The sequence below is a fragment of the Centropristis striata genome, chromosome 7, assembly GCF_030273125.1.
Source record: "Centropristis striata isolate RG_2023a ecotype Rhode Island chromosome 7, C.striata_1.0, whole genome shotgun sequence".
In the NCBI taxonomy this organism is placed as follows: Eukaryota; Metazoa; Chordata; class Actinopteri; order Perciformes; family Serranidae; genus Centropristis; species Centropristis striata.
In genome coordinates this window covers 24304903-24332640 of record NC_081523.1, presented here as the reverse complement: position 1 = coordinate 24332640, position 27738 = coordinate 24304903, and the positions used below count along the sequence as shown (strand labels likewise).

Genomic DNA, 27738 nt, shown 5'->3' with positions numbered 1-27738 from the left:
AGTGGTTTTGTCTTGTTCTTGTTGTTGCTTTGCGGCTTTGTGGTGATTTTGTGTCTTTATGTTCGTATTGTCACCATTTGTGGTCATTTTCGTAATGGTTGGTTCGTGTCTCTTTAAGTGACATTTTGTGATTTAAGAGTAAACTTAAAACGTTCCTCTTTGATAGAGCCTATAGTTAGGGCTATAGTTAGAGCTAGACCAGCCCCTAGTTATGCTGCTATAGGCCTAATGTGTCGGGGGACATACTCTCTCTCTCTCCCTGAATCTTTACACATTGATCAAGTACATTGACCAGAGTACTTGCACTATCCTGTGCTCTCTAATCCACAGGATGGTGTCACTGCCGTGGATCTTGGTTGGGCCCAGATGGGAATGCTCCTCTCCTGCAGTCCACTCTACACTAGCCGCATCACTACTGGACAATGGGTGGCCCCTCCCAGACTCTAATTTCTACTAAGACAGGCCCTGTTGTCACTGATCATCTTCTTCTTCACTGTCTCTCTCCCCCTCTTAACCCTCCTTTCTATCCTCCTTTCCTCTCCCCCCTCACACTCTATCTACTCTATTCTACTCTGTTGATCTGTCCTGTACAATGACATCTATTGCACGTCGGTCCGTCCTGGGAGGGGTTCTCTCGTCTGTCTCTCTCCCTGAGGTTTCTTCTTCTTTTTTTTTTCCATGGCTGATTTGAGGGTCAAAGGACAGAGGGTTTCGTACCATGTACAGTCTGTAAAGCCCTTTGAGGCAAATCTGTGATTTGTGATTCTGGGGTATATAAATAAAATTGAATTGAATTGAAATGAATTGAAGATGATAAGATACCACAACAGAGTAAAAGGTGTGAGGCATAAAAAGATTTATTACAAATATTATTTATTGAAAAAGGAGTATGTTTCAAGATGTGGTTATAATGACAGAGACAATAATTTATAAACTACAGTACAAAAGTCCAATACAATACAATATAAAATACACATAAATATTAACTTAGTAAAAAAAACAACTTAAAACCCAGTCACAGAAGAGAGTTTGTTAGGAGATAAGCTTTGCAGTCAATAAGCAGTTTAAAGAAAGAATAGCCCCAAGTCATTTCCAATGTACATGTTATATACATGCTGGGCTCAACCCAGGTGTCTGGTGGAGAAGTGCTCTGAAAATCTGTTTTAAAAACATTGATAATGAATAAGGTTTATTGAATGGAGTTTCTCAGAGCCTCCACATGTCAAAATCTAATCCCACCTATGAGGCAACAGGGAGCTAAAGGAGTTCAAACTGTAAAAACAAGCAGAATCTGAACCAGCAGATATGCTTTGTGTTTAGGTCTGAAACACCTAAAGCCCTACAAGTAAGCAAATGCAGACTATTTTGCATTAAAACTAATCAAATAATACCTAGAAGACGGTGCTGTGACACAATCTTTGCACAAAAAATGCCTACATTCCTACTGACTTACTGTGTTGTGCAAAGGAAGCAGAGGAATATACTGATATTTCCTATTTTTCCTATCAGGTTCACTGCCTGAACCTCCATTTTGGTGGAGGCAATATACAATAAAACACATGCTTGTTTGTAAGTATTACCCAAGATGAAGATGGCCCAGACGGAGGAAAAAGAGTTTGTCCTTTGTTTCTGTCCATATATACTGTCACATTCAACACAGGAGAAAGGAACAGAAAACTTGGAGCTACATTGAGCATGAAAACTCATGATTGAGGTGTTGTTGTGTGCCTCTGTCAGAGTGGTCCGGCTGCTTTAAAACCTCCACCAGTTTAGATCAACAAATAAACTACAGAATCAGAGTCCTGCGGATCTCGCTGTCTACCTTCTCAATGATAAACATATCTGTGTTTGCTCTTTTACCCACTGTGTTTATGGGTATGGCCATACAATAAAATCTTATTTGCAGTCTCTTTTTCTTTACACCGGGCTTGCCTTGATTTTGTCATTGATCCAGTCGATATAATGAGTGACACGGGTGTAGACTCCAGGCTTATCTTTCTGCCCGCACCCATCACCCCAGCTGATCACACCCATCAGAGTCATCTTGTTGTTGTTTCGACAGACGAGTGGGCCGCCAGAGTCTCCCTGTGGGTCAAGAAGCCAAATGGAGAAATTTAGATCAAGTAAATCAGCCTAAATTTAATGAGGCTAAGTGTAAAATATTAGGTTTTCTTACACTGCAGGCATCGTCCAAGCCTCGAGTGTCACCTGCACACAGCATGTTGGAGGTGACTGTGCGTCCAGACAGCACATCTGGGATGCAGCGCTCTTTGGGCCACAGGCGGACGTAACCTCTCTTAACACGCTCGGAATATTCGGGAGAAACTGTGAAGAGAGTGTTTGAATTAGCACTTCAGCATCTCCTTTCTAAAACAAATCAATTAAAGCAGTGTTTTACACTAACAAAATAACATGGGGACCCACTCTTTAAAAATGACAAACCAAAGCAACCCAATTCACAATAAGCCTTATCATAAGAAGAGGGGGTTTGTGCATAAATGAACATTTCTGACCACTTTTACCAACATTTCAACATCACTTTATGTTATCTTTAAATCAGCTGTTTCAAAGAGATATAAGTTGACAAATTACAACTTTATATTCACTTACAATTCAACCTAGTTCAAGCTAAGTGACGATGGAAAATGATGCTGGGGAACTAGTTGAATTTGCTTTATGTAACTGAATCAACTGCAAAAGAGTCTGACCAACCGAGACAAACCTCATTTGTTAAACTTTTTATATAGAACAGTCTCCTGGACCCAGTCTCCCATTAAAGGTCTGTGGAAAAGCTAACACTACCCTCTGCTGGTAACACAGAGACAGATTTGTAACAATAGTAGCCATGCAAAATTAGAGTGCCTTGAATGTTTGCTTACATTGGGAGTCTTTTCCATAGCCGGAGATCTCACACTCAGTCCAGTCGGGCAGCACCAGCCCACGTTCAGGCAGACACGCAGGAAGAACCTCTGGAGAGTTTACAGCACAGATGCCAATGTCCGTCTTCAGCTTCAAAAGTGCTGCAAGTGGAAAGTGACCAGAGGAAAAATCAGAGTAATGCACTGGGAAAATGTGGGATGAAGACTGAGGTAATGATCTAAGTTTTAACAAGCGTTTGCTGCCCACATAAGGCTCCATATCATCACTGCTGGGGGAAAACATGGCCTCTTAAATGTCTACCTCAATTGTCATCATTCACTTTATAACAAGGAAAAACTGTCTCAAACTACTGTTTTACTGTTTATGAAAATCTGACATGTTGATGGAACAGTAAGATTTTCAGAAACAACAGGGAAAAAAAACTGGATAAATTTGAATGATTATTGTCTACTTTATGTCCACTCACCAATGTCATTGTCAAATGTTTCAGCGTCAAACTTCTCGTGGATCCAGTACTTCTCAACCTTGAATATTTGCTCGCTGCTGGAATTCTGTTTCCGAAAGGTTCTTCCCAAAATCACCTCCATTTTTTCTGCTTTAGTACTGAAAAAGTAGGGAATATGTTGTTTTTATGTTGTATAGACAAAAATATTGAATAAATAATTTACTGAGGATGCATGTTATTCTTACTTGTCCTCGAAGCAGTGTGCAGCAGACAGGATCCAACAGGAGTCAATGAGGATTCCTCCACATCGGTGAAAGTACATACTGTGACGGGGCTGGTAAACATTGATGGCCGCCTGCCACGGCTGCTCCGTGATGTCACTCACTCTGCCCCCAAACATGCGGAACACCGGCCGATTCAAGGTGTTGTCTAAACGCTGGCCACATGTTGCTGCAGAGAGGATAGGTTACAGGAGAAAGGGTTAAATAACTAGTAATTACTACACACTAAACATATCAGAGGAAAATGACTCTGTGTCCTACCTCCGTTGTTGTTCGTGGTGGGAGCACGTGGGCCGAGAGTGGTGATGATAGATGGACCTCTCGCTAAAAGGGACAAGCATGGGTCGGTAATTCTGATAACACATTAATGCATGGAAGATTGTAGTTCCACTTCCACTTTTTCAAATTGCTGCAACATTAAACAATGGAAATATAGGAACTCACAGCATTTCGGTATGTCACACAGCTCCCAGGTCAGCTGCATGTTCTTGTAGGTGTGACACCATGGACCTTCATCACCATCTGGATTCCTGTTAGATCAAGACAAAAGAAAAACAATGACTTATTCTGATCTTTCTGCATGCAAAGGGAACCTGTAACAATGAACAACCGTGTTGTCGTGTCTACCTGCAGAAGCTGTGGCTGCCCAGCCCCTGCTCCAGCGCATCAGATCTCCAAGCGTTGTTGAGCTTGCGTTTGACAGCTGGAGAATCCCACGGCAGACAGCGAGAGCCGCTCTTAGTGACAGACGCTGTGCCTCTGTACGACTGACCCTCGCCCTGCACACATTCTTGGTACTTATCTGCTCAAAACACACAAATAAAGCAAGCGTTAAAGCAAATAATAGTTTGATTAATGGTATTTTAGCTTATTAGCTGTTTTTTTAAAGTTGTACCTTCTGGACATTTGGGTATGGTGCAGAACTCCCAGACGATCTGAGTGCCTTTATAGATGTAACACCAAGGAGTGCTGTCGGTGTCGGGGTTCCTGAGGGGGAAAATGAAAGGCAACGACAATTGATCAACATGTTCGTGGTTGACATAAATTATGAAAAAACATGTCGTAAACCAAACAGTTTAAAAATCCATCATCCCAATAAGATTGTCATATAATCTGATTCTTTAGATTGCAACATGCAACATTTCTGTTGGGTTATTTAAAATGTGAGCAGTATATTTTGGATGGGTGGACAGAATGAATATACATAAAATAATTGAAAATTTATATTGCACAGAAGTTTAGCAGCAGAAAGTGTTTTTGTACAAAGACAATAGTAATAATACTCAGTATACTCCTAAAAATGCTTTGGCACTAAAGAGATGACGCTGGTCACATACCTGCAGAAGTTGTGATTGCCCAGTCCGAGGCTGCTGGCGTCCACTTTCCTGGCGGTGAACCTTCTTCCTCTCAGAGACGTGGAGTTCCAGTTGATGCATTCTGCTCCGGAATGACTGATGCTCCATGTGCCGCGGTATCCTTCACCCTGCCCCACAACACACTTCTCTTTGGTGTCTGTTGGAGAAAGAGACAAAGTTAAACCGGACATAATGTCACTCATTTATAAGGGAGACTGATATAACTCTGATATAACTCTAATAACTGTCCTTATTCTTTTATTCTGACACAATAAAGAATGTTTATTTGGTCTGGAAAAACTTGGGACATTACATTTTATTTGGACAAACTATGAAAACATTCTTATTTAAGACATTAAACTCACAAATTGTGTCCTAATGGCATTTATATAGTATTTTTCCCAATTAGTGGTTTAAAACAATAGCCAAACATAAACTATGATGACTATAAATGCAATGACATTTATTGAGTCTGGCCAGCGTAAGTCATTACTCTTTCGCTCAGATCACTTGGCTGTGACCATTGGGGTTTGCATAATGATGCCACTGAGAGGGTGGGGTGTCCCAAAAGCCTCAAACAGTCACCCGCAGAAACAAAAACATTCATATCCCAGAATGTCTTTCCATGGTTTATGATTTTTCTGTCCAAACCACAGGCCAATGACACCTACTGCATGAGTCACACAGTCAGACTGTGACCTTATCTGGAGTCATTAACTAGTACGTAGAAGGTTTTAATCAGTATTATGTCACCGGCCACCAGTGGTGGAAGAAGAATTCAGGTCCCTTACTTAAGTACTATTACTACACTGTGAGATTACTCCGCTACAAGTAAAAGCCCTGCGTTCAAAACTTACTTAAGTAAAAGTACAAAGGTAACCGCATCAAAATATACTTAAATTATCAAAAGTAAAAGTCGTTAAGCAGAATGTACACACTCAGATTGTTTAATATGTTCTAATTATTATTAGATTATTTTTATTATTGATGTATTTATTCAAGCAGCGTTTTACTGCTGTCAATGTAGGGCTCATTTTAACAATTTAATAGACTTTTATGTGGTTTAATTTATAAACATGCACAATCACTTGAAATTAATCATGTTTTTCATGTTAAATCTCGACCTTAAAAGTAACTAAGGCTGTCAGCTAAATGTAGTGAAGTAAGTAGTACAATATTTGCCCTTAAAAAGTTGTGAAGTACAAGTTTAAGTTACAAATGTGGAAATACTCAAGGAAAGTAAAAGTACCTCAAAATTGTACATAAGTACAGTACTTGAGTACATGTATGCCAATTGAATAGTAGACAAAGTTTAAGAGCTGGGGTTACAAAAAGACTAACAATGACCACAAAGAGACACAAAATAACTTGGTGGTGAGACCTTTTACATTTTTGTGCCCAGGGGCTCATTGTCTCATAATCTGACCATGATCTGTTTCAGCAGGTAAGCAAGGAGACAAGAGACAAGAAGACTAAATAAGACATTAAAGTAAAATTGAAAAGATAACTGATTGACTGATAAACTGAAAATTAATCTGTAAATATTCTCTGGTACTAAACTTTGAGTTTTGGGAGGGGGTTTTCTGTTTTGTAAAATTGAATATTTGGAGTGTTGTACTGTCGGATATCTTGTTGGACACTGGGAAATAATCATTTTAAAATTTTATTATTTCCTGACATTTTACGAAAATAATTTGAATCCATTACCCGAGAAAAAAGCAGGTTAATTGCGCCGTAGGTTAAAGAGCTTGATGAGTACTTACTGATCTCACACTGAGTTCCACTGAAGCCAGGGGGACACTGGCAAATGTAGTCTGAAGTGTAGACGGCCTCCTTACAGGTTCCTCCGTTGTAGCACTGAGACACGTAGCAGTCTAGAAGGGGCAGACAGAGAGCCGGTTAGTCAGATATGCATCATCCAGTTCTTCAGAACACAAACAATTTGAATAATCTGAATATGATTGATTGGTCATGACCACTTGCGTACACAGAGAATTAAGTTTGTGGGTTTGGCCTTGAGTGTAACAGTTGATGTCGAAACACTGAGAAGTATGCAGAGGTCTGTGTGCTTGGTTCATCCTCACTACATCTTCATAGCTTCACTTTTGAAATAACATGTCAGCCAAGGGTTTCTTTCTACAGCAGAACTGGTTCCGTGCCATCACCAGTCCAGTTTTTCATTTATTATTTCAACATTTCCTAAAGGCTAGCATTCAGAATAACAGCACCCCCCGCTCCCAGTGGAATGAGCTCACAGACACAGTTTGGCAGGCAGTAAATGTGGTTGTAATTTGTCTGCGGGAGGGGCCAGCATGCTTTACAGAATCCGTCAATGGGGGTGAAAGTGCGCACGAGGGCTTTTCTGGCACAAGTATTTCAAACAATCTCAGACTAAACTACACCCACTCAATAACTCAGAAACCCAACAGCTCTTCATTTGGATGCACTGAAATAACAGAGATTTGGACACATGAGCCAGGCAAACCAACAAAAAATAATCATCTGAGGTTGTAAGAGCAAGTTAGAGGTAAAGTGAAGCTATAATGACAGACAGAGAGGTCAGGAAGGGCAGGCAAGCACACTGACAGACAAATTAACAATCAGAGGTCGTATTCTGGTCGTAGCAAAGAAAACGTCTGATTAGAAAGAGAAAAGAGAGTCAGGCAGTCCACGTGTGTTTGTGTGTGTTTGCATCCATGTCGCACTCACTGATGACGGGCACAATATGACAACGCTCTCGTCCTCTTAATGCACAATGGCAATACTCCACACGTTGTCCCCTCCATCGCAGCCAAGTGTCCCCAAAACTACGCACTGCTGACGTCTCACTATCCGTACATTGTACTGAGAAAACACACACATAAACACACAAACACAAACAATAAGTAAACAGACTGGCACTCAGACAGGGAGACACACAGAAAACTTATTGTTGTCACATGTAAAAGGGGGTTACGAATATATAGGTGCATAAACAGGGAGGAACACAAACACGGGAATAGTGAATTAAAAGAATCTAAGGATGGAGATGATGGTGATGATGGTGATGGTGGTGTTAATTGGGAAGACAGACAGAAGTGTGATGGGGCTCACAGGAGGTGTCAAAGGAAGATGACGACTTCTCGACATGAATAACCACAAGCGTCCGTCTGGCTGGCTGCCTGTCAGGCTCACCTCTGTAAAAACGAGTCCCTCTCTTAGTGCGGAGCAGATTCACCTGCGACAGAAAAGAGAGGTGTTAAACATAGACACAGGCATAGATTTCCAACCGAGGATGCCACTGCTTTCATTTCATTTCTTCAGGGTAGTTTGACAATTAACTTAAGATTCATGAAGTAGCTTTTTTCACTTAAAATCATGCTGCACTCTTAAATGACCAGTTTGTAGGATTTAGTCTAGCAGTGCAAGTTCAGATTCTGCCACCCCTCTCTTTCCAAGCATGGTAAGAACAGGTAACGTGAAAACGTAAAAGGCCTTCTCTGTTTAGTTTATTCTGTTCTGGGCAACCAAGTCACCATAACAAAATGTTGGCATTGTAAACTTATGAGAACCACCAAATACATTTTATCCCAATGTTTCTGAACCAACTTGATGTAAGTCAGATTTAGCCTGTTTGACCCACACATCCATCCCAATCTCCTCCATCTGCAGAATGTGATGGTGTTTCTAATAATGATGCAAATGGTTTTACATTTGAGCTAGTTAAAAGCATGGTGCTTGTATGGTTTCTTACAGACTCAAAAGGGTTCCATATATGTTTCATATGAACGTATCTGTGGTTTGCAGAAACACACAATGCCACACAACAATACGGAGTTTCAGGTGATTATAACTAATGAAAACATAATTATGAATATTATATTTCACTTTGTCAATAGATCCTCCTTAAACCTACACACTGCTCCTTTAGTTTGAGGTCACTAGCTCTTGAGGGCACTGCCAAGGAGACATGTTTTTCAAACCATGCAACAAAAATACAAATGTAAAAATATCAAACAGACTAAATGCTTGCTCAGATGGATTGTAAACCACAAGATGTTTGAACATATTAAGACAAGCCATGGTTAAGTAAACAGGATTTGTAGTTAATGGGATGAAACATGCAAAACCACTTAATGTTGTGCTTTAATATGACATGGGTGTAGTACTTACATTGTCCGCTAGGCAGCAGCAGAGAGCAGACAGGAGTATTAATAGTCCAAGAGTTCTGGTCATGGCTTCTCAAGGGTCTTCAACTAGCTGTAAGAAGAATATAAAACCAATATTAGAAACAATTGACAAAGTATTTTACAGGCTCATACAGTTTAGATGGACACGTATAAGCACTGATACCCAGAGAAGCTGCGTGTGGAGGCTGAGCATGGATTTTATTGTTGCATGTCTATCCATGTAAATCTTTTGTCATGAATCTGTCAATAATAATGAGTCAACAATTGCAGGAAAACGTGAACTGGTCACCGTCCCCAGACTCAACTGTTTCTCTGTTCAGCTTCCTTCCTCCATCCCTACCCCTGCTACTGAGGGACATCACTGGAGGGGAAAGGGTGGGAAAGGTGGGAAGCTGGAGGTCATTTCTAGTTTCTTGAAGTTGGGATTACTTCTTGACTCAGACAGGAAGTTTTCACAGCCTGGACAGTATTGTCTGATAGGACAGTGAGTTCACCAAATTTATGCTGCATGTCTCTTTGTTGTCCTGCTGCTTACAGTCCATTTCCCTTTCATCATAATCTACAACTTCCCCAGAGAGACAAACAGGAAGCAGATTATCATCACTTTATGCTAAAAATGAGGCGCTGACTGTAACATCCAACAACAAAATCTGGACAACCCTGGAGTGATGAAAGGCAGCCAGCACAGCAGAAAGTTTTTGCACCATACAGACAGCATTCCTGCTCGAACAGAGCAAAGCAGCAGCTGTTGGAGGATAAAGAGAAGGAGGGAGAGGGGAAAGCCCAGAGAAAAGGAAACACCAATGTCCCTTTTATACTATTAGAAAAGGATGTCTGATAACAGACAGAGAGTTCCTCTTCTGTTTTAAAGAAGTCATACTATACAGAAAATAGCAGAGTGCCGGCTGCTCCATAATCAAGTGTGAGTAAACATGAGTCACAAAAGAAGGAGGGGGTGAATGGAAGAAAGAGAGGAGAGGAAAATGGAGAAGAGAAGAAAGGAAAGTTGCACACAAAGAGGTCAGAGAAGTACAAATGACCTCAATATAAAAAAAACTTTAAAAATAACTGTATATAACTTCTTCTACAGACACTTGCATGCAAAGACCCAGACACACTGCAGTAACCCTCTGCATATGTACATGCATGTTTTTATACTCTCTTTTCTGTCGGCTGGTTCTCCACTGACTCACCTTCTGTGGTTGACTTGGCTAATAGAAAACAGCACTGTGTTTTGATATATCAGTGAGGTAAAACAGCTACGTTGGCAACCACACACACATACATACTCTTTCACACACACACAAAGCGCTCAGGAACGTGGAGCTAATCAAAACCCCTTCACACAAGATTTACAGCTCATTGTTCACTGGGACAAAGACTCCCTCCCAGGATTTGACTTTTGAAACACAGACATATGCATTCACCCACTCACCATTAAGAGGATAGGTCCCTTGAAAGCTATCCTTGCCTTCCACAAATAAAATCCCTGTTGTCCTGCGCTTTTACCCCCCAACTGAGCCTCACTGGCAGGGTGACAACAACACACTAGTTTCCTTTTTGTTTCCTTTGTGCAGCAGTTCAGCTCCGTTCAGTCACCCCTCTCTCTCCAGCCCTGTCAGCTAGAAACATGTGTTTCCTGCTATAATGCTGCCAGCGGGGGCCTCATGGATTTCGGAAACATGTGTACATATCAACACATGCACGCACAAAAACACACGGCAAAAGCACATCAGATATCAACATATGTGCACCCCGCCCTTTTTAAAGTCTGTGGTATCTGACATGATGAGGCCCTGTGGACACTGCTCCTTTGACAACCCCACAATGCAACTGGTAACTGAGTTTTAGCTTTTTGTGGTCTGTCTTAAGGCGTATGAACAGACATAAACATACAGATTCAACATATACATACACATTTACAGGATACAATGTAAAACTGTGGCTGCTCTTTGGGTTTTATGTATAGAATGGGACTAATGTCCTAGTGGTGATCAGCCCTTCTTTAATGTATTAGTTATAGTTATATGACTCTCATTACTAGGGCTATTTTAAAATGAAAAATTATTTGTTGTAAGCTTAATTTTGCCTGGATGTTATAGCTCATTAGAGAACGTTAATCCAACTAATCAATGCTATCTGTGAGTTCTTAGGTGTAACTTGGATGGATTACTGAACGCACCTATGGGGCAAAGATGTCAGTCGGCGAGACACGCACTCAACTCAAAATAACCAAAAAGAAACATAAAACTACAACAAAGAGACACAAAACAACAACAAAAAGAGGCTATGTGTGCCTTACTCCAACATAGGAGAGGTGGTAGGGCCTTTTGCATGTGGAATTGACCCCAAGGGGGCAACAGCCAATAAATAGCATCAATAACTATTCAGTAAACTCTTTACAGCTTCTTCTCCTTGTCGGGAGGATAGGTCACAACCACATCGTTTGGATGAGCATAACAACACATCAGGAGGGTTTACAACCAATTATAATAGCTCATTTTAGTTATAAAAAACAGAGCTATTCATATGTTGAGCCTAGTCCCACCGGCACTGACAGGGTTAAGGCATTTTTCTGTTACACCCAATCAGTTAATAGTTAAAACATGTACAAGTATGCAGCCTGAGGAGAGTGTGGTTCCCCTAGTAGGTCAAATATGAATGGAATAAATGAAAGCGTGTTTAGAGTAGCAGCAGCCAGACTGTGAGTCAGCAGCAGCTTCACAACAGCAGTTTTAAGATGTACCACTCAGTCAAGCGAAAATGTGCAACAGATGATAAGACAGATGCACATGATCACTCTGACAAAATATATGTCCAAAGCTGAAAGCAAATACTTTCTGCCAACGTTGATCCTTTCCTATTAGAGTGTGGTTTCTGTATATTTAAAGAAACTGGTCCTAACTGCTGACCATAATCGTTGACATCTAAGCTGCCAGTTCAGCGGACCATTAGCAGGGACGTGTAATGATGATGGTGCGCTGAGGCTTGTAGAGGTCGGTGGTGAGACATTCTTGTCTTCCAGTAAAAAGGCTGAAAAGCCTACAATGGTGAGAATGGTTAGACGGCGTGCAGGGAACATAGTTGCAGCTGCCTGTGAAGTTCAAGTTATGGTTCAGTATGCACTTTAAAGCATCTCTGAGGTTACGCTTCCTGTATCTCTTCTTTGCAAATGTCAGAATCAACACTTAATAAAGTTCTCAGAGTGGGTGGACTGCCCATGCTGGCCCAGAAGGGAGGAAGTGGCACAGGAAACACCTTTACAGTGAGCATTGTGGCACTTGTGGTACAGTTTTCTTTGGCACTGAAGTTCATTTAAATATTTCTTAGAGAGCGTAATTCGTGGGATTGGCTTGTAAAATCTATCCCTCTTGTCACGACAGGTTGGCAGAAAATCTGAACGTCACAGCCCGTTTTTGAACTGGTTTAACCTGCTGGGGTCCCTGAACCTGCATTCAACCAGTACAATAGCTTCAGTTCAGGCATTGTTCCTTAGTTAAAGGGATGGTGTGAATTTATTGAAGTGGGGCTGTATAAAGTACTTATCCATACGCTTCACCTTGCTGTCTGGCACCTCTGTATAAGTTTACGCAGTGGAAACTGAAGTCATCCTATGCTCTGATCAAAGCCACCAGACTCCATTTGGCAAGAGCATAGATAATCACTTCAGTTCACCCAAGGTAAACTTTTATAGAGCTGCCCGACAGCAAGGTAAAGCAGTGAAAATATTCTAAAAAAAATTGTGTACATTTAAACTGAAATGATTTTTTTTAGGTGGATAATTTACGTTTTGCTGCTGCAGTACATTGCTTAGCTTCTGTGTTGGTACTCCTGCCTGCTTCTCCAAACTGGGGGCATCTACTAATTCAATAACTATGGATAAGTACCTCAAACAGCCCCACTCCAATGAACGATCCCTTTAAGAGGTTGGCATGTGTGTAGCTTCGCTGCTGATGTTGGGTTCTGGCATGTGATGTCATACTTTGCAGGAATTATGCATTCTTTACTCAGGGGTTTTCAGTCAAGCTTCAGTAAACCAGCTGTGATCCATCTCTGTAAAGTCCCCGAGAACAGAGGGCTGTATTGTTGCTTTACAGCTTCCCCCTGTGCACAACATGAAGCCTTTAACTCCTTATCAGGGAGACCAATGCAGCCAAAAGAAGCAGGTAGAAAGAGCAGGTGTTGACATTAGAAATGAGTGTTAGCTGAGGAGAAAATGGAAAATCAGCCAGCTATTTGGAAGGAGATGAAAGGAATGAAAGAAGGGAGGAAAAGGGGAGAAGGGAAAAAAGAGGGAGAGGAGGGAGATGAAACCAAATCCCAAAGGTCAGCAGAAAGACAGTGAGTAGTCCTGAGTCATCCCAGCTCCCAGGACTGCACAGACACAAAATAGGCATTGATGGGACTTATAGGCACTATTGAGGCCATTAGATGAAGATACAATTCAAAGATTAGTCAGATAGGAGAAGTAGAAATATGAAAGAGGGTTCTTGTCCAGATTCAAGTGAAACAGGCTTTGCTGCAGCTCAGTATCGGTTGTGTCTCCTGTCCCGCATTGTTCCCACAGTCTGACCCGCTCTTAACTTACAGCTTTAAGACCCAACAGGCCGATCCTGTGAGTCACAAACATCAGTGTGAGGTACAAACACAGCTGACCACACTGCCGGGAATGCAGATAATGGATATAAACTCTACTTTGCAACATAGTCTCAGTGTGATGGAGAGTTTCAGCTCTGACGGATGACAGGGAGGAGAATTCCCAAAGTTCCAGCTCCAGACGTAAATCCAACTCATTAGCCTGATAAGAGCCTGCAACGTCAGTGATCCTGTGTTTTGGCTCTGAGTGCTACACAGATACACACACATACTGAGATGAAACACATTATCATACAAGGGATGTTCCTGAGTACAAGAGCACAAAATCACCATGTTCTTGTTACATTTGTGACATTTTGTGCTGTAAAAAGATTTGACAAAGCAAATTACTTATTTGGACTTTCTGAGAAGTGTTAAACAGGAAGTTGTGTATGGTAAATAAAGAGCAACTGAAGTGAGAGTGAGAAAGTGTTTGGATGCCAAATAAATGAGCAAGTACAACATAATCCAAAGCCACAGTTTAACCTCCACACACAGACCAGGTGCCCAAATAATGTCACCAAAATCACAGTAATTATCAATCATTAATTACACTGAGTTTCAGGTTGTAGCACTAATGTTTAAATGTATATTCCCTAGTGTATGTCTGATTTGATTTCATGCTAATTAGAATTAAAAAAAGAAGGAAGCCTAACCCTAACCCTAACCCTTAAGACAACTCCACAGAGTGATCTAATCATAAAAGATTCAATGGTAAGACTTTAATAATACATTACACGAATATTTAATATTACCCAGCCATCCTAATTGGTCCAATCAATCTAATACTGGTTAAGTAGGCTATAATAAGTATTTTTCATTAAATGCAACAGCTTTCATCTATTTCAGTTTTACACATCAATTAGCCTATGCAAAATGTTTAAGACAATATCATCATCTCCGTCTATATACTATATACTATACAGATGATAGTAAAGTCATAATAATGGCACGATTCAGAATGAAACACAATGAGAAGCAGCAAATAGCCTGATGCATGCTCTGTATAAATCTGTATAAAGACAAGCGCTTACCAATTTAAAAGTCTTCTCAATCGCAAACTTCACAGTGTTTCTGCAGCCGTACTCTGTGTGTCCTCGGGATTTGTCGCTCGGACTGAGCTGGTTGCCTCTCTGCTCTCAGTTTTTATCGGAGTTCTCCGGTTCCGCCGGTGCGTGAAGGGGGAGGTCTCAGCGGGGAAGCGCGGCTCGCCGGCCGGATGATGATGCAGCTCTTTGGGCGGTGCCGACCAGGAGGGACAGTCCCAAGAGCCCCAGCAGATTCACAGGGCAAATCTCAGATAAAGATCTGTTTTTTAAATATTTTATCAGAAAATCTTTAAAATACAAAAAATAAAACCTTCATAAAACAGACTAATGGAGTTCACAATTTTCTAGGTTAAAAGTTTTAAAAGTCAACCGTCAGTGTAGCCTATAAATTGTTACTCTGACCTTTTTGATATATTTTATTCTACAAAAGGACAAATAAAATTATATTATAATACAAATAAGCTATTTCAATTATTATTATTATAATTTAAGATTTTGGCTATTCATCAACATAGGCTACACTGATGGTTGACTTGATAGGCTATATTAATATGAATATATTGATAAGGGCTGTATAACATCATAACAACTACAATACCATACATATACTATGAATATTATCTTCATTAGATTAACTACTCCAAAACTACCAGGGCTCTTAAACTGGCTTTGATGCTGTGACACAAAAACTGGCACACTATTGATTTTTCACACTGCCACTGACCTCAGGCAGACTGTGATGGGCTGTGGGTGACACTGTATCTGTGAGGTTAACCACCTGGCACCAGGAGTCATTTGTTACAACCACAATCCTCTTTATTCAACCCATCCCTTCCTCAGAAAATCAGTCACTTATCCTCCAGAACAGCTCCATCTTTTCTTAGTACCAGCAGTGATTTTATATGCATTGGATAATTTTATGTTCATTGTTTTAACTATCTGTTAATAGCTGAGAACATGGCACTTGAGGATGTTATGGGCGGTGGTAGTTGGTTTGGCGTCTCCTCTTTGTTTCCATCTGTTTTAGATTAGAGCTCACTCCCACTTCTTGATGAGGAAAATCACACATAAACACACACACGTATTGATGTAATGTATTACAGATGGCTCAAACTGAAAGCTATGCATTACATCAGGTTCCTTCAACAGAGCCAGGAGTCTTATCTCTTTGAGTTATTAATATCACAAAAACAAATTAATTAAATACAGCTGATCATTTACTGCACACCTCCTCCCTTGTGGTGAATGATTTGAAAAGGTAGGCCTACTTTAATTTTTGTTTTTGTTTTTTGACATCCCATTACTTAGGCTATATTATGCAATGATTGGCAATGAACTAGACAAACCACTGTTTAAAAGATTTTTGTTTACTGTCTTTATGTGTGGGTGAATGTTTTCAAGAGTCCTTGGACACAGACGCACTAAATCCATAAACAAAGTATCAAGTGAAGTTTGGGCAGAGACACAACTAGGAAATTTTTATCTTACAGGACAGTAGGAGGCCTATATATATATATATATATGCTTAACTCCGGGATACCTTAGCCCTTTTTCACACAGAGACTTAACTAAAGCAAAGGGCTTTTATGAATCTCACTGCACTTCTATTAGCACTGAGTTAAATATCCGTTGGGACATGTGACTAATGTTTACTTTCCAAAATTATGTTGTTGCCTTTAACTTCACACTGGCAACATTTAGCCCCATTTTTTGCCCTGGATTTTCTATGAATAACCACACGGCTAACCCCGCCTAGGGTAAAGTTAGCATTAGCCTACCTTTGAAAAAGATTGTGCCTTTTTTTTCTCCCAGGCTACATACTCCACATGAACAGAGAAATTTGTTCTTGCTACTCGAGGTGGCAGGAACAATAACAAACTTGGTTCTGGCCAGGACATTTCATACTTCACAAGACACTCAAGTGCAGAACTCCTGGGAAGTCCTCATATGGCCTGATCACTGCAGCATGCGTCAAATTCAAATTTAAATTTAAATTTAAATTTCTGACCAATCACATACAATAGTTGTCAGACACCACGCAAGAAAAAAAGTTCTTTCCAGATGATGTGCCAACAACAGAGAAATTTGTTCTCTCTTCCAGGAAGATGTAATTTTGTTCTTGCAGCCCAGAGAACAAAATTCTCTGTTCTTGCGGAGTATGTATTAGCCTTGAGAGCTCCATTAGCCTGAGGCTACGTGCAATGTGAAAAGTCCAGTATTTTTTATGCTAAGCTAAGCTAGCCAATTAAACTGCTGGTTGTATGCTTGTAAATATATCCGTGGTATTGTACCCTGAAAAAACTTTAGCTTGAAGCAGGAAAGTCAATAAGTGTATGTTGCAAATTGTCAAACTATTACTTTAACAGTTAGAATTCTGCATTAGCTAACACATTAGCTTCTGTTAGCTAACGACTAGCTCAATCCACTGTTTATAAGGAAGACCTAAATAAGATAAACATCAATAATCACAAAAAAGTATCAACAGATGATGCTCTAACAAGGGAATTTGGGAATATATAAATCAATATTTGGGGGCTGTAACAATGTCGGTAAACTGCTGTGGAACTGTTCTAGTATCAGTTGCTACTGAAACTTACTGCTGAAATGAAAAGGTTATATTCAAACAGATGAATGCAGTGGAATATAAACATGTGTGTCATACTGTGTAATTGAGGATAACATTTAAGCCATTTCCAGAGGCTACATTTATATGGCTAAACAAAGCTAAGTAAGACAACAAAGGCCTTTCATTATAAGTTCCACTTGACTTCCACGAAGCCCTCACCGTTGTTTACTATCCTTCCTCTCCGGGAGGTACCAACCATATAAGGATAGTCCACTCACGGAGAGGGCTTCATGAAGCAGCACAACATTTTGTTAGTGTAAACAGGAAAGCTTTTTTTTCTTACAAACATTTCAATCTGATAAAGTAGGTCTTGTACACACGGTGGTCACGTCAAGGAAACGTCAGAAATGTGTTAGCCAATAGATACAGAGGGAGTTCTTTGGTTGCATTAGAGGGAGTAAACTAATTTCACCTGAACTTAATCCAAGAATAAAAATAAATAAAAAAAAAAAAGCACTACTTGAGAAATTCTGAAGAAGGCCGCCTACATCCTTGCCAAATGCAGCATCCGGTGGATCGATCATTACACTGCAAAAACACAATGTGTTCACAGATATTTTTTAACCTCCATGAGATGTTGGATTATCGGGAAATATCTCCATTACAAAATAGTGTCAGCAAACCATCTAAGAAACAGTATCTGGAACTTGTGTGTGGTATGTTTTGTTAAGATCAAGATTAATTACTACAAAAACAAGATCCACCAAGAAAATACATTAAAAGGGAAGACAGCAAATCAAGCATTTCCAACTAAAGACAGCAAGGAGTAATTCAAGAGGCAGACCTGAAGTAAAAGTTCAGATGAGTTGTCAGGTCATGAAAGCAGATATGGGGGTGACTCTGCTGTTCTGAATGGTTTGGGAAGTCGTTCCAAGTATTAGCGAGAAGTTGTGAAACTATGTCCATTCCCAAAATAGTAGCAGCCATAGGCTCCATAATATTATCAGTAAATATAGTATGTCCACTTATAAGCTATGACACAACAGTTTATTCCACAGGAATGATACTTGATGAAATGAAAACAGATTTAAACTTATTTTTAAAATAATTTTAAAAATGAATACAGTCTGTGATACGAGCATAAAGTCTGTGTGTGAAAAGGTATCAAGCATCAAGCATATATATATATATATATATATATATATATATATATATATATATATATATATATATATAAACCAATTTAAACTTGTTTTTAAAATCTATATTTTCAAATTTTTTCTGGTTCTCCTGTTTTGTAAATAAGGAAATTTAAACATGATTTTTGGGCTCAATATGTTGACCAAGTAGGTTAAAGTGAGAAAATAAAAAGTGAAAGTGAAAAGCCCTACAGAAAACCGATTTAAACTTATTTTTAAAATCCTTATCTGGTTCTCCTGTTTTGTAAATAAGGAGATTTAAACTTATGGGACTTTAGGGAACCCTGAATCACGGTTAGAACATCACTGGGCAACAACACACAAATATAGCATCACAGGGATACAACTTAAAGATAACCCTGCTACCTTTTAACAAGTTGAAGAAGAAGAGTTCTCAAGAAGAAATGAACATATTTTATCAACAGTAATGCATTCTTAACTTTTATAGACCGAATTATACACCCCTTTTAGTTGTGTCAGTTAAAAAATGTGTAAGGGATAGTTGACAAGTAATATGTTAATTAACTGCAGGAGCAGAGACTGTAACCTAAAATGTATTACTGGCACATTTATTTGGAGCTGCAAACAAAAAACCTGCATCATGGGTTCAACCTGTGTGATTAAAAAACATATGTTCAAAAAAAACCTCCCAGCCAATCAGAATCAAGAAATTTAAGTGCCCATGGTATATTTATTTTATGTCAATAAAGAATATTTTTGTATTAGAAATAAAGATTTATTGAGTAGTATGTCTTATTTCTTATTCATTAAATCATTCTGTATTTCATCACACTGTTAAAATAATCGCCTAAGTCATTTTTTGTCAAAACTGTTTTTTTGCCTAAATCATCTCCACATGACGCCGGCCACCTATGGTAAAATCGCCTACATCCAGTTGATCAGATCATGTGATTTTACCCCTTTAAGATAATGGCCTATGTCAAGTGTGTGACTTAAGCAGATTTATTATGCCTAAGTCAAAATAAAATGTGACTTAGGCAATTTTTTGAACATGCCTTTGTGACTTAAGCAAGATATGGTAACACTTTATTTTGAAGGTGTCTACATAAGAGTGACATGAGCGTGTCATAAACATGACATGGGATGTGTCATGAACATTAATGACACTTTGAAGTAACATTAATGCTCATGATACTTGTCATGTCATGTTTCTGACAGGCTTGTGTGACTCTTATGTAGACACCTTCAAAATAAAGTGTTACCATATCTTGCTTAAGTCACAAAGGCATGTTCAAAAAATTACATAATTTACACAAAGTGTTATTACTATGCCAAAAACCATCCTTTGTCATATCCTTTTTGAGTGAAAAAAAATGTTTTTGTGTTTCCTGCAAAACTTGAAAAAATGAGTTAGTCGATTATTTTAACAGGGTGATGATATTTAAATTGTTCCATGGGGGACAAGCTGAGTTGTGTCCATTTAAGTGCAGACTTTTAATGCAATACATTTCTCTCAGCACAAACTATATTTGAGGTGTTTTAACATAAATCGCCTTGAAACAGCCTTTATGCTCGTATCACAGACTGTATTAATAGGTGAATATCTGGTTTTGGTCTACTTGCTGGAGGTCTGAGCACGGAGGACTCTGCCTCCTCGTGGGCGGATCCCTTCAGGTTTACAGGAAATATGAGTACCAGGAAGTAGAAGGTTTTGAGATTTGTTGTGTCGCCGAAAGTACTTTAATAGTGTTCAGAGTTTAAGTTTAACTCGGTTAAAGACCGGTTACACACAGTGTCCAAACTGAATCAGGTGTGAAAGCTGCCTTTGAAGTCTAAGGTAGGATTTAGTTGCAATAATACTTGTTGAAGCGCGTGTCTGCATGAAAACAAAATCCGAAAACATGAACGACGAAGTACACAGTAATAACTTCAGATAACAGGAAACACGAACAGAAACAACGTGCTTTTCTTGTGCTTGAGTGCATAATTGTGTTATGAGCAGAGAGAAGAAGCATAAAGTCATAAAAGGAAGCAGCCTGACTGATGCATGTAGGCTACAGTTACTGTAGCATTGAGGAGGCCTGGTCATACAGTAAGAGTAACTCTGCTCTGTGTCATTACACACATACAGAGTTAAAGTCGGGACTGTTTCCAATAACCAATGGAGAAGTAAATCTGGGCTGCATCTAATGCTTATTTTTTTTTAAATTTATCAATCAGTTGATTATTTGTTACGCAGTCAATTCAACTTTTTTTGTTTATAAAATGTGATAATATCATGAAAAATGGCCATCACAGTGTCCCAAAGGTCCCAGGTGAAGGCTGGTTTTGTCCACTCAACAGTTCAAAATCCTAAAATTATCAATTTACAATGATATTAAACAGAAGAAAATGTTTTTGAGTTTGATTTATTGTTTTGGCATGAGAATAAATTCAGAAAGACCAAAGTGTTAACTGGACTTAGAGAGTAATAGCATGTGACATAGCATGCTGAAATTATAATGATGTAAATAAATGCTATCTATCAACCATCATATTGCTGAATCTTGGTTCGTCTGGACTGTGGCTGACAATTTAGAGCTGAGCCTGACCATCTGAGTCTTAAATTATCCACTGTGAAGATAATGTTGTCTTTTTATTTAGTTAACAACAACACAGTTTCTATAGTGCCACCCTAAGGCCAAACTTCACTTGCTTGCCCTAGTTGTGTTAATGATCTGCAATGAACAGCAAAGTTTTATCTTCATTTTCTTTAAATCCAATACTATTTGTTCTCCTGTGGGTCATGAGTATGACTGTAGACTTAAGTGTATTCTTGTTATCTGTTGTATTGGCTGTAGGACCAGCAGAGGAGGCCATGAATCGAGTCCCCCTGCAGCAGCCGCAGAGCTGTGGGTCCTGGGAGCTGAAGGAGCGGCTCGGCACTGGAGGCTTTGGGAATGTCACGCGATGGCAAAACAAGGTACACAGTCCCCACACTCCTAATACACCTGTTATTGTCTGCATGATTTTATTTGTGGCTGTGATAGGACATGACAGTTGATTGGATGACTGGAAATCCCCCCTGGGGAAATGGGGATGTTTTATAATAATTGCAGTGACTAAAAATGTTTGACCACTTTGACTGGCTGACGATTCCCAGCAGACATCAACATCATCATCATCAGTGCATCAACATACCATCAAAATGATGGCTGTAAAAGTGAAAATAATTCTCATTACACATGAGGAATGCTACAATGTTTACCTTGTAGAGTTCAGTTTACTAAACCTTAAGATTTCTCAGACAACAATGAGACAATTGCACACACTCTGAACTGCCCTACAGTTCCTATAATGTGAACTGGATTAGGGGATGTTTACATGAAGTATAATGTTGCCATAGAGTCAATGAGTTAGCAGTGGGCTACAACTTGAGTGTTTGTTTAACCTATATTTGTTTACATTTTGCCAAGTTAACACCATTAACGTTTTTTCTGGAACAGCAATAAGTGGGTTATTTTTAATTATCCAAAAGTGTCAGAAAATAAAAAATAAAAATAATTTTTACCTCTCAAAAATCATGGTTCTATGAGGATAATTCACTCTTTTTTCATTGAAAAAATGCATGTTAAAACTTTTTTTAATCTACATATTAAATAAAATGATTTTACATGACATTGATTTTTTTTTTTTAATGAAAAAATATGTTCAACTATTTGAGGTTTTTTTTTTCGATTTTTAAAATTTAATAATTGAAATTGGGTCAATTTGACCCACAACATAAGAGGAGGGTTAAAACTATGAATTAACAATTATCATTTCCTGTTTGCATTGTAGCTATAAATGTATAATAAAAAAAAAGCTATCACTGGATTCATTTGAAACTGAAGAAAACTTAAAAATGTTATGATTATCAGGCAAGTTCTGCAAGTTGAAATAATTGTCTTTTTAATCATGATTTCAAAATAGATTTAAGGAGGATTCGATTTCAGGAGATTTAAGTTTATGGGCAATGGAGGCGATAATAATATAATATATTATAATGGTAAGTGTATGTCACACTGAATTTAAAACGTGTATGATCTTATTTTACTGCATTATGAAAAAATTGGAATTGGGATTTATGCACTTTGCAAATCCTTGTGTGAACTCAAATCAGTTGCTTGTTCACATCAAAATTAAAAATGTATAATAAAATCAGAATAACACAACAATCTCAAATGAAAATCAATCTGTTTAAATGGGTTTTCACCTGCAACATTTTTGTAAAAAGAATGACATCAGTCCAGGAAGCTGTCTTCCTTGTGTCCAATGTAATGATATCACTCAGAGTCACAGGATGAGGGCATTGTAGAGTTGCATCAGGACACTATGGGAATACGAACACGCCCGCTGAGTGGACCTTCCTCTTCCTCCCTTTAAAATTTGACTTGAGTTGTATTACTCACGCTCACTTTCAGGCAGCATCATCATGTTAATGTTGAAATACGAGTTAAGTACAGTCAGAAACTGTGAGAAAGCACTTGGGAATCCCTTGGGAATATCTTGAACTTTTAAAATGTGAATTCTGAAAGATACATTTTTTCTGCTTAATACGTTTGATGATGTGTGTCACACTCATTATAGGCTGTTCACATCCATTATAACTGTATAATTTGCCATGAATCACACATCTACTGTGAGTGAAATACTTCAGAAATACATCTAGAAATGAGCAATACGAAGATTGTCATGTAATTTAATTCTACTGCTTTTTATAGTAACCCGTGTTAAAGAGTCAATGATATATTTACAGTCAAGTCACAGCACTGCTCAGCATCAGTGCCAGTGTAGACGAGGCTTTAAGACGCGGAAATGACTTAACTCAAGAGGGCACTGCTGCTGCTGTGATGACTAAACTTCCTCGATAGGAAGTTCCCCGTCTTCCTGTATTAATGACAATAAATGTGAGCTATTATTAGTTCATTGATTTAATTTTGGGAAGCAGGATGGGTGCCTTTTCCTTGATGATGCAGGAGAAACGGGTAATAGGATGGACTGGACTGGTGTTGTTTCACCATGAAAGCTGTGTATTTGTATGTCTCACATTTCTTTATTATTATTATTATTACACATTTTAAATGTTGTAATGAAGAAGAAATGTTTCAATTTTAAGGCCAAAAATGAGACGTCACTGATATGTTGCTGTTATATGGAAAATAATATCAAGAGAGCTGCAGTGATTGATCGATGAATAATCTTGGAAGCCATCAACTGTCGGTCTGGAGGACCTCAGGGCCTGGACAGTACACAAGGAGTTAAACGTTCTTACTTGAAAAGAGTAGAATTTAAAATCTGCTCTAAAACTAACAAGCAGCCGGTACAGAGATGGTGGTGTGATTATGTAGTCCCTGTTAAAATTTGTTGGCTGCATTTTGGATTAGTGATAGATAGGAAAGATACTTTTTGCTGCAAACAGAGAGAACGGAGTTACAGTTTCAAGTTATTTGGAACAGAATTTTAGAAATTTTAGAAAGTTGAAAAAAGCACAACTGCATGAATAATTTGATGTGGCTGTCCAAAGTGAGGTTGCTGTTGAATAACACATCAAACTTCCTGCGTACTAATAAGATGTGAGTGTGAACCTTGTGTTTTTGTAATTTCATTGCTGGAGTCGGTGCCAAAAAGAAGTATCTCAAATTCCCAAATATGCACATTTCAAAACACTTCAAAAGTTAAATCATAATTTACCATTTATTTTATATCAATTTTGACCACTTGAAGATTTCTAGTACCTAATTAGCTACTGAATATCAACAATGATTTCATGTCTCATAAAATGCCTATCCTGTGTGTGATTTCAGGACACAGAGGAACAGATCGCTATAAAGCAGTGTCGTCAGGAGCTGAGTGAGAGAAACAAGGAGAGATGGTGTCTGGAGATCCAGATCATGAAGAGGTCAGTTTCATGCTCACATGCATCAATGTTTAAGGCTTTCAGTGCAAAAACAAATGTCCCTTTATCGTCCCACCGCCCTCCTCCTTCACCCTCAAACTCCAGTCATGTACCGGACACACGGCAGCTTCATTATATTCTCCCCAGCTGCCAACCTGCTTTTTTTCTTTGCCTTTATTATATAACTCACAGTGAGCATGAAAGCAGCAAACATGGGAGAGACTTTGAGCAAAGGTCCTAGTTGTGTGGGTCATGGTTTCTGTCTCGTAGGACACCAGGACACATGCCAACCAATGTCCCTGTGCTATAAACAGAAATTTATGTGGAATTATTTACCATATAAGCATTTACTACAATAATAAAGCAATAAACTAGATTTTGACACATGCCCATACCCTTGGGATTAAGTAATAAAGTATGACCTGGGTTAAGGTCCTGTTAATTTAACCAGATTAGGTCTCATATTTTTGTCCTCTGATGTCCTCCGTGGACAAAAATGTCTGTGTCAAAAAACTGCCATAACATTATATATTAATATTATTTTTCACTATCACTGAGTTAAATATTTAACCAGTCTCAGTCCTGATCATAACTAGCAAATACTTATTTATTTTTAATTATTTAACCCTTTTAAAAGCCAGTTTGTTAATATGACTCTACTGTGATTTTTTGTGGGGTTTTTTTCACAGTCTGGGATATGTCAGTGAGTAGCAGCAACATTGATTTTGATCCATTGCATGAAACACTGCAGTGCTCGAAAATACAACATCAATAACCTGAGTAGAATCCATGAAAACAGCATATATTGAGAAATTGGCTCAATTTGGTGGAAAAAAACCACAGTCGCTCATAAAATTGGAATAATATATTTTTTACCTCTTTCCATGAAGTAATTGTGACAATGTGATTTATTCCTGACAGATAATATGTTAATCCTCTCAAAACTATATTTACCAATCTCTTCCAAACATATCACAATGAAAATGAAACTGCAATTACCAGAGGATTGTGTCTGAAAACTAAATTATTCCAACTTTATGGGCGACCGTGTAAAAATTACAGTTTTGAAGCCAGGGCAGAAGGAATGATTTTTGTTGCTGTAATGGCTGTTGGATCAAAAATTGTGGTTTTATTGGGTTTCAATGGGGACATTTTTGTCCCTCGGGGTCTGAGTGTCTGTATGTTGAATACACAGTTTATTATAGACTGACCTGAGTCTAACTTCCAAAATATTACAGTAATAATACTCACACCAATGCTATGCCAACATCTCTGCCATATATATACATTAACAGCCAAAAATATTTTAAAAATTTAATATGAAAGACCCAGAAATTAACGATTGAGATTCAGTAAAAGGTTCAAAAGGTTCAACATGTTTATCTTGTCGGTCTGTTTTATCCTTTCGAATCAATCAGCAGGGATATGTTCTGTAACACGCAGGAAGTGACATAGACCAGATTTCCTAACTTCTTTGTTTGTTTTTCGTTTGGGCACATCTTGCCTAAGCTCATCTCTCTGTTTACGAAAGATCCAGGGGAGTCTGTGATGCATCCTGGAGAAATTGGTGTTTTCCAAAGATTCTTTTCCCGTCCAAACTCTTTCATGCTTTGCCTTAAAGCTCTTTTTTGGCACAGGTTTTGGTTTGACGTGTTGTGACTCACCTCGGTACATTCCATGACAAGCTGGGTGCTTATGAGTTTGACGTTTGACTTTTATGTACCATCTGTTTCACAAGTGTTCTTAAAATACAAAAACCAAATTTGTGTCCTGAAATAGTAAAAATCACACAAGACATTAAATAATTAAAACAGCATGGACGTTTGGGTTATTTTGGTGTGTTTGGTTATTTCAGACCAGATAATGTGCCGCCTCCTCATTTTGCTTTGCTTTGGTGTGTGTGTTTCATTCCCATATGTCTGCGTTGTCTATTAACAGTTTCACTTTGGGTGTCGGGTCAACAGAGTTGGATGGTTTGTGTGTGTTTTGTCATTTGCTGGTGCAAACATGAGTATAAAACCATTTCTTCCACAGTCCCAGTTTAACAAGTGTGTTGTTTTCAGACAGACATGGTCACGACCACAAACCCTGCCATGCACCCACGCTCGCCTCGTGGAAAAACCACAGGGCAGGGGACACATACATGGCAACCTACTATTATATTATTACAGCTACTTAACACAGATGTACCCATGCTTATATAAAAACACATTACTTTCATCATGTTGTTGAGCTATGATGTGTTTATAGAGCTTTTATTGCAATTTGTTTAATCTGTTGAAGGATTTAGTCAAAACAAAGAAAAATGATTTATTTTTCCCACAGTGTTGTTCAGGTTCACTGTTTCATTCCACTGTCTTTAGTCTTTTCTATTTAAAATGTGTTTTTCTGTGGGGCGTCCCAGTGGTTCATTGGTAGAGCACATTTTGCATTTTTGCAATAAAAAACAAAAAATTAATCTTAAAAGTGTTTTTTTGTAAGTTGTAGAGAGGCAGAACAAAGATAGGAGATACTAATTAATTAATATTAAGATAATATTTTTAGTGCTTGTGTAACATATGTGCAGTATGTAGCATTAAGTAACATAATATGACTCCTAATCATGTATAGGTTTGTTTGAGTGTCTGCTAATCTGACTGGATACGAGAACAATAAGAATTCTTAACACTTAACTCCATCTTATTATTTTAGGGATGACTATCATGTATCTCCTGTTATCGTAGCTGTTTCTACATATTGTGCTGTGTTTTGGTTACAGTCACTTTCTTGATACATCTGGTATCAGTTTGACTTTGTTATCTTTGTAATTCTCCTTTGTTTTCTTAAAGAGGGTCGGACCCTGTCACAATCCAAAACACATTGTTGCAATCAGATTTATGAAACAGCGAAGAATGAGAAACGGAGAAAGTAACAGTAGATCAAAGAACAGAGGGAGAAGACTAAAAGGGATATTATGTAACTTTTCCGCATTAAAGTATCTATAAACGCCTAGGCCTATGTATACCTTTGTTGAGTTGTATACTCACATTATCTCAAATGTTATCAACAATTTCAAACTTGGAGATATCTGTAATTGTAATCAAGGTAACTGTTTGTTTCATTTGTACATTTGTCAGTGTTCTTGTCTGCCAGAAGCTGTCAAAAAGTGACTTTTAATCCAGTTTTAAGCCACATTTTTTAAATTTTTTATATTGGTCATTTCACACTATATATTTTTTTAAAGATATTTAATCATCTGATGCCTGAATCTTAAGTTATCAAACTGAGCAAATGTTGGCTGC

At 38.5% G+C, this 27738-nt stretch overlaps 2 protein-coding genes across 4 annotated transcripts in view; one reads left to right on the top strand and one right to left on the bottom strand.

The window, feature by feature from the left end:
- Positions 1-852: 852 nt before the first annotated feature.
- On the bottom strand, positions 853-14900 carry plat (plasminogen activator, tissue). Of its 3 annotated transcripts, none has more exons than XM_059337307.1 (15): positions 14800-14900; positions 9114-9200; positions 8055-8178; positions 7671-7805; positions 6725-6835; positions 4944-5118; positions 4502-4593; positions 4234-4408; positions 4051-4136; positions 3868-3930; positions 3571-3775; positions 3347-3483; positions 2880-3020; positions 2177-2325; positions 853-2085 (listed from the first exon to the last, which is right to left on the bottom strand). In XM_059337307.1, exons 2-15 carry the CDS (start codon positions 9174-9176, stop codon positions 1918-1920), a joined length of 1824 nt encoding a protein of 607 aa, XP_059193290.1. In that variant the 5' UTR covers positions 9177-9200; positions 14800-14900; the 3' UTR covers positions 853-1917. The 3 variants fall into 3 exon arrangements, with proteins under 3 accessions (XP_059193290.1, XP_059193292.1, XP_059193291.1); XM_059337309.1 differs by having other exon boundaries at positions 8136-8178; XM_059337308.1 differs by lacking the exon at positions 14800-14900 and adding an exon at positions 10566-10686.
- A 5340-nt stretch (positions 14901-20240) lies between these two features.
- ikbkb (inhibitor of nuclear factor kappa B kinase subunit beta) overlaps positions 20241-27738 on the top strand; it is a 21211-nt gene continuing 13713 nt past the window's right edge. The window contains exons 1-3 of the mRNA XM_059337904.1: positions 20241-20377; positions 21381-21502; positions 24366-24460. Of these exons, the coding sequence (XP_059193887.1) occupies positions 21398-21502; positions 24366-24460 (200 nt within the window). The 5' untranslated portion in view covers positions 20241-20377; positions 21381-21397. The remainder of the gene's footprint in view (positions 20378-21380; positions 21503-24365; positions 24461-27738) is intronic.

What these genes read in the sequence shown, in the direction of transcription:
- plat (XM_059337307.1), bottom strand. Translation starts at nt 9,176, where the DNA reads ATGACCAGAACTCTTGGACTATTAATACTCCTGTCTGCTCTCTGCTGC. An exon ending in CACCACGAACAACAACGGAG is followed by an intron (nt 3,776 to 3,867) that starts GTAGGACACAGA and finishes TCCTCTCTGCAG; the next exon opens with CAACATGTGGCCAGCGTTTA. An exon ending in CTATGGAAAAGACTCCCAAT is followed by an intron (nt 2,326 to 2,879) that starts GTAAGCAAACAT and finishes CTCTCTTCACAG; the next exon opens with TTTCTCCCGAATATTCCGAG.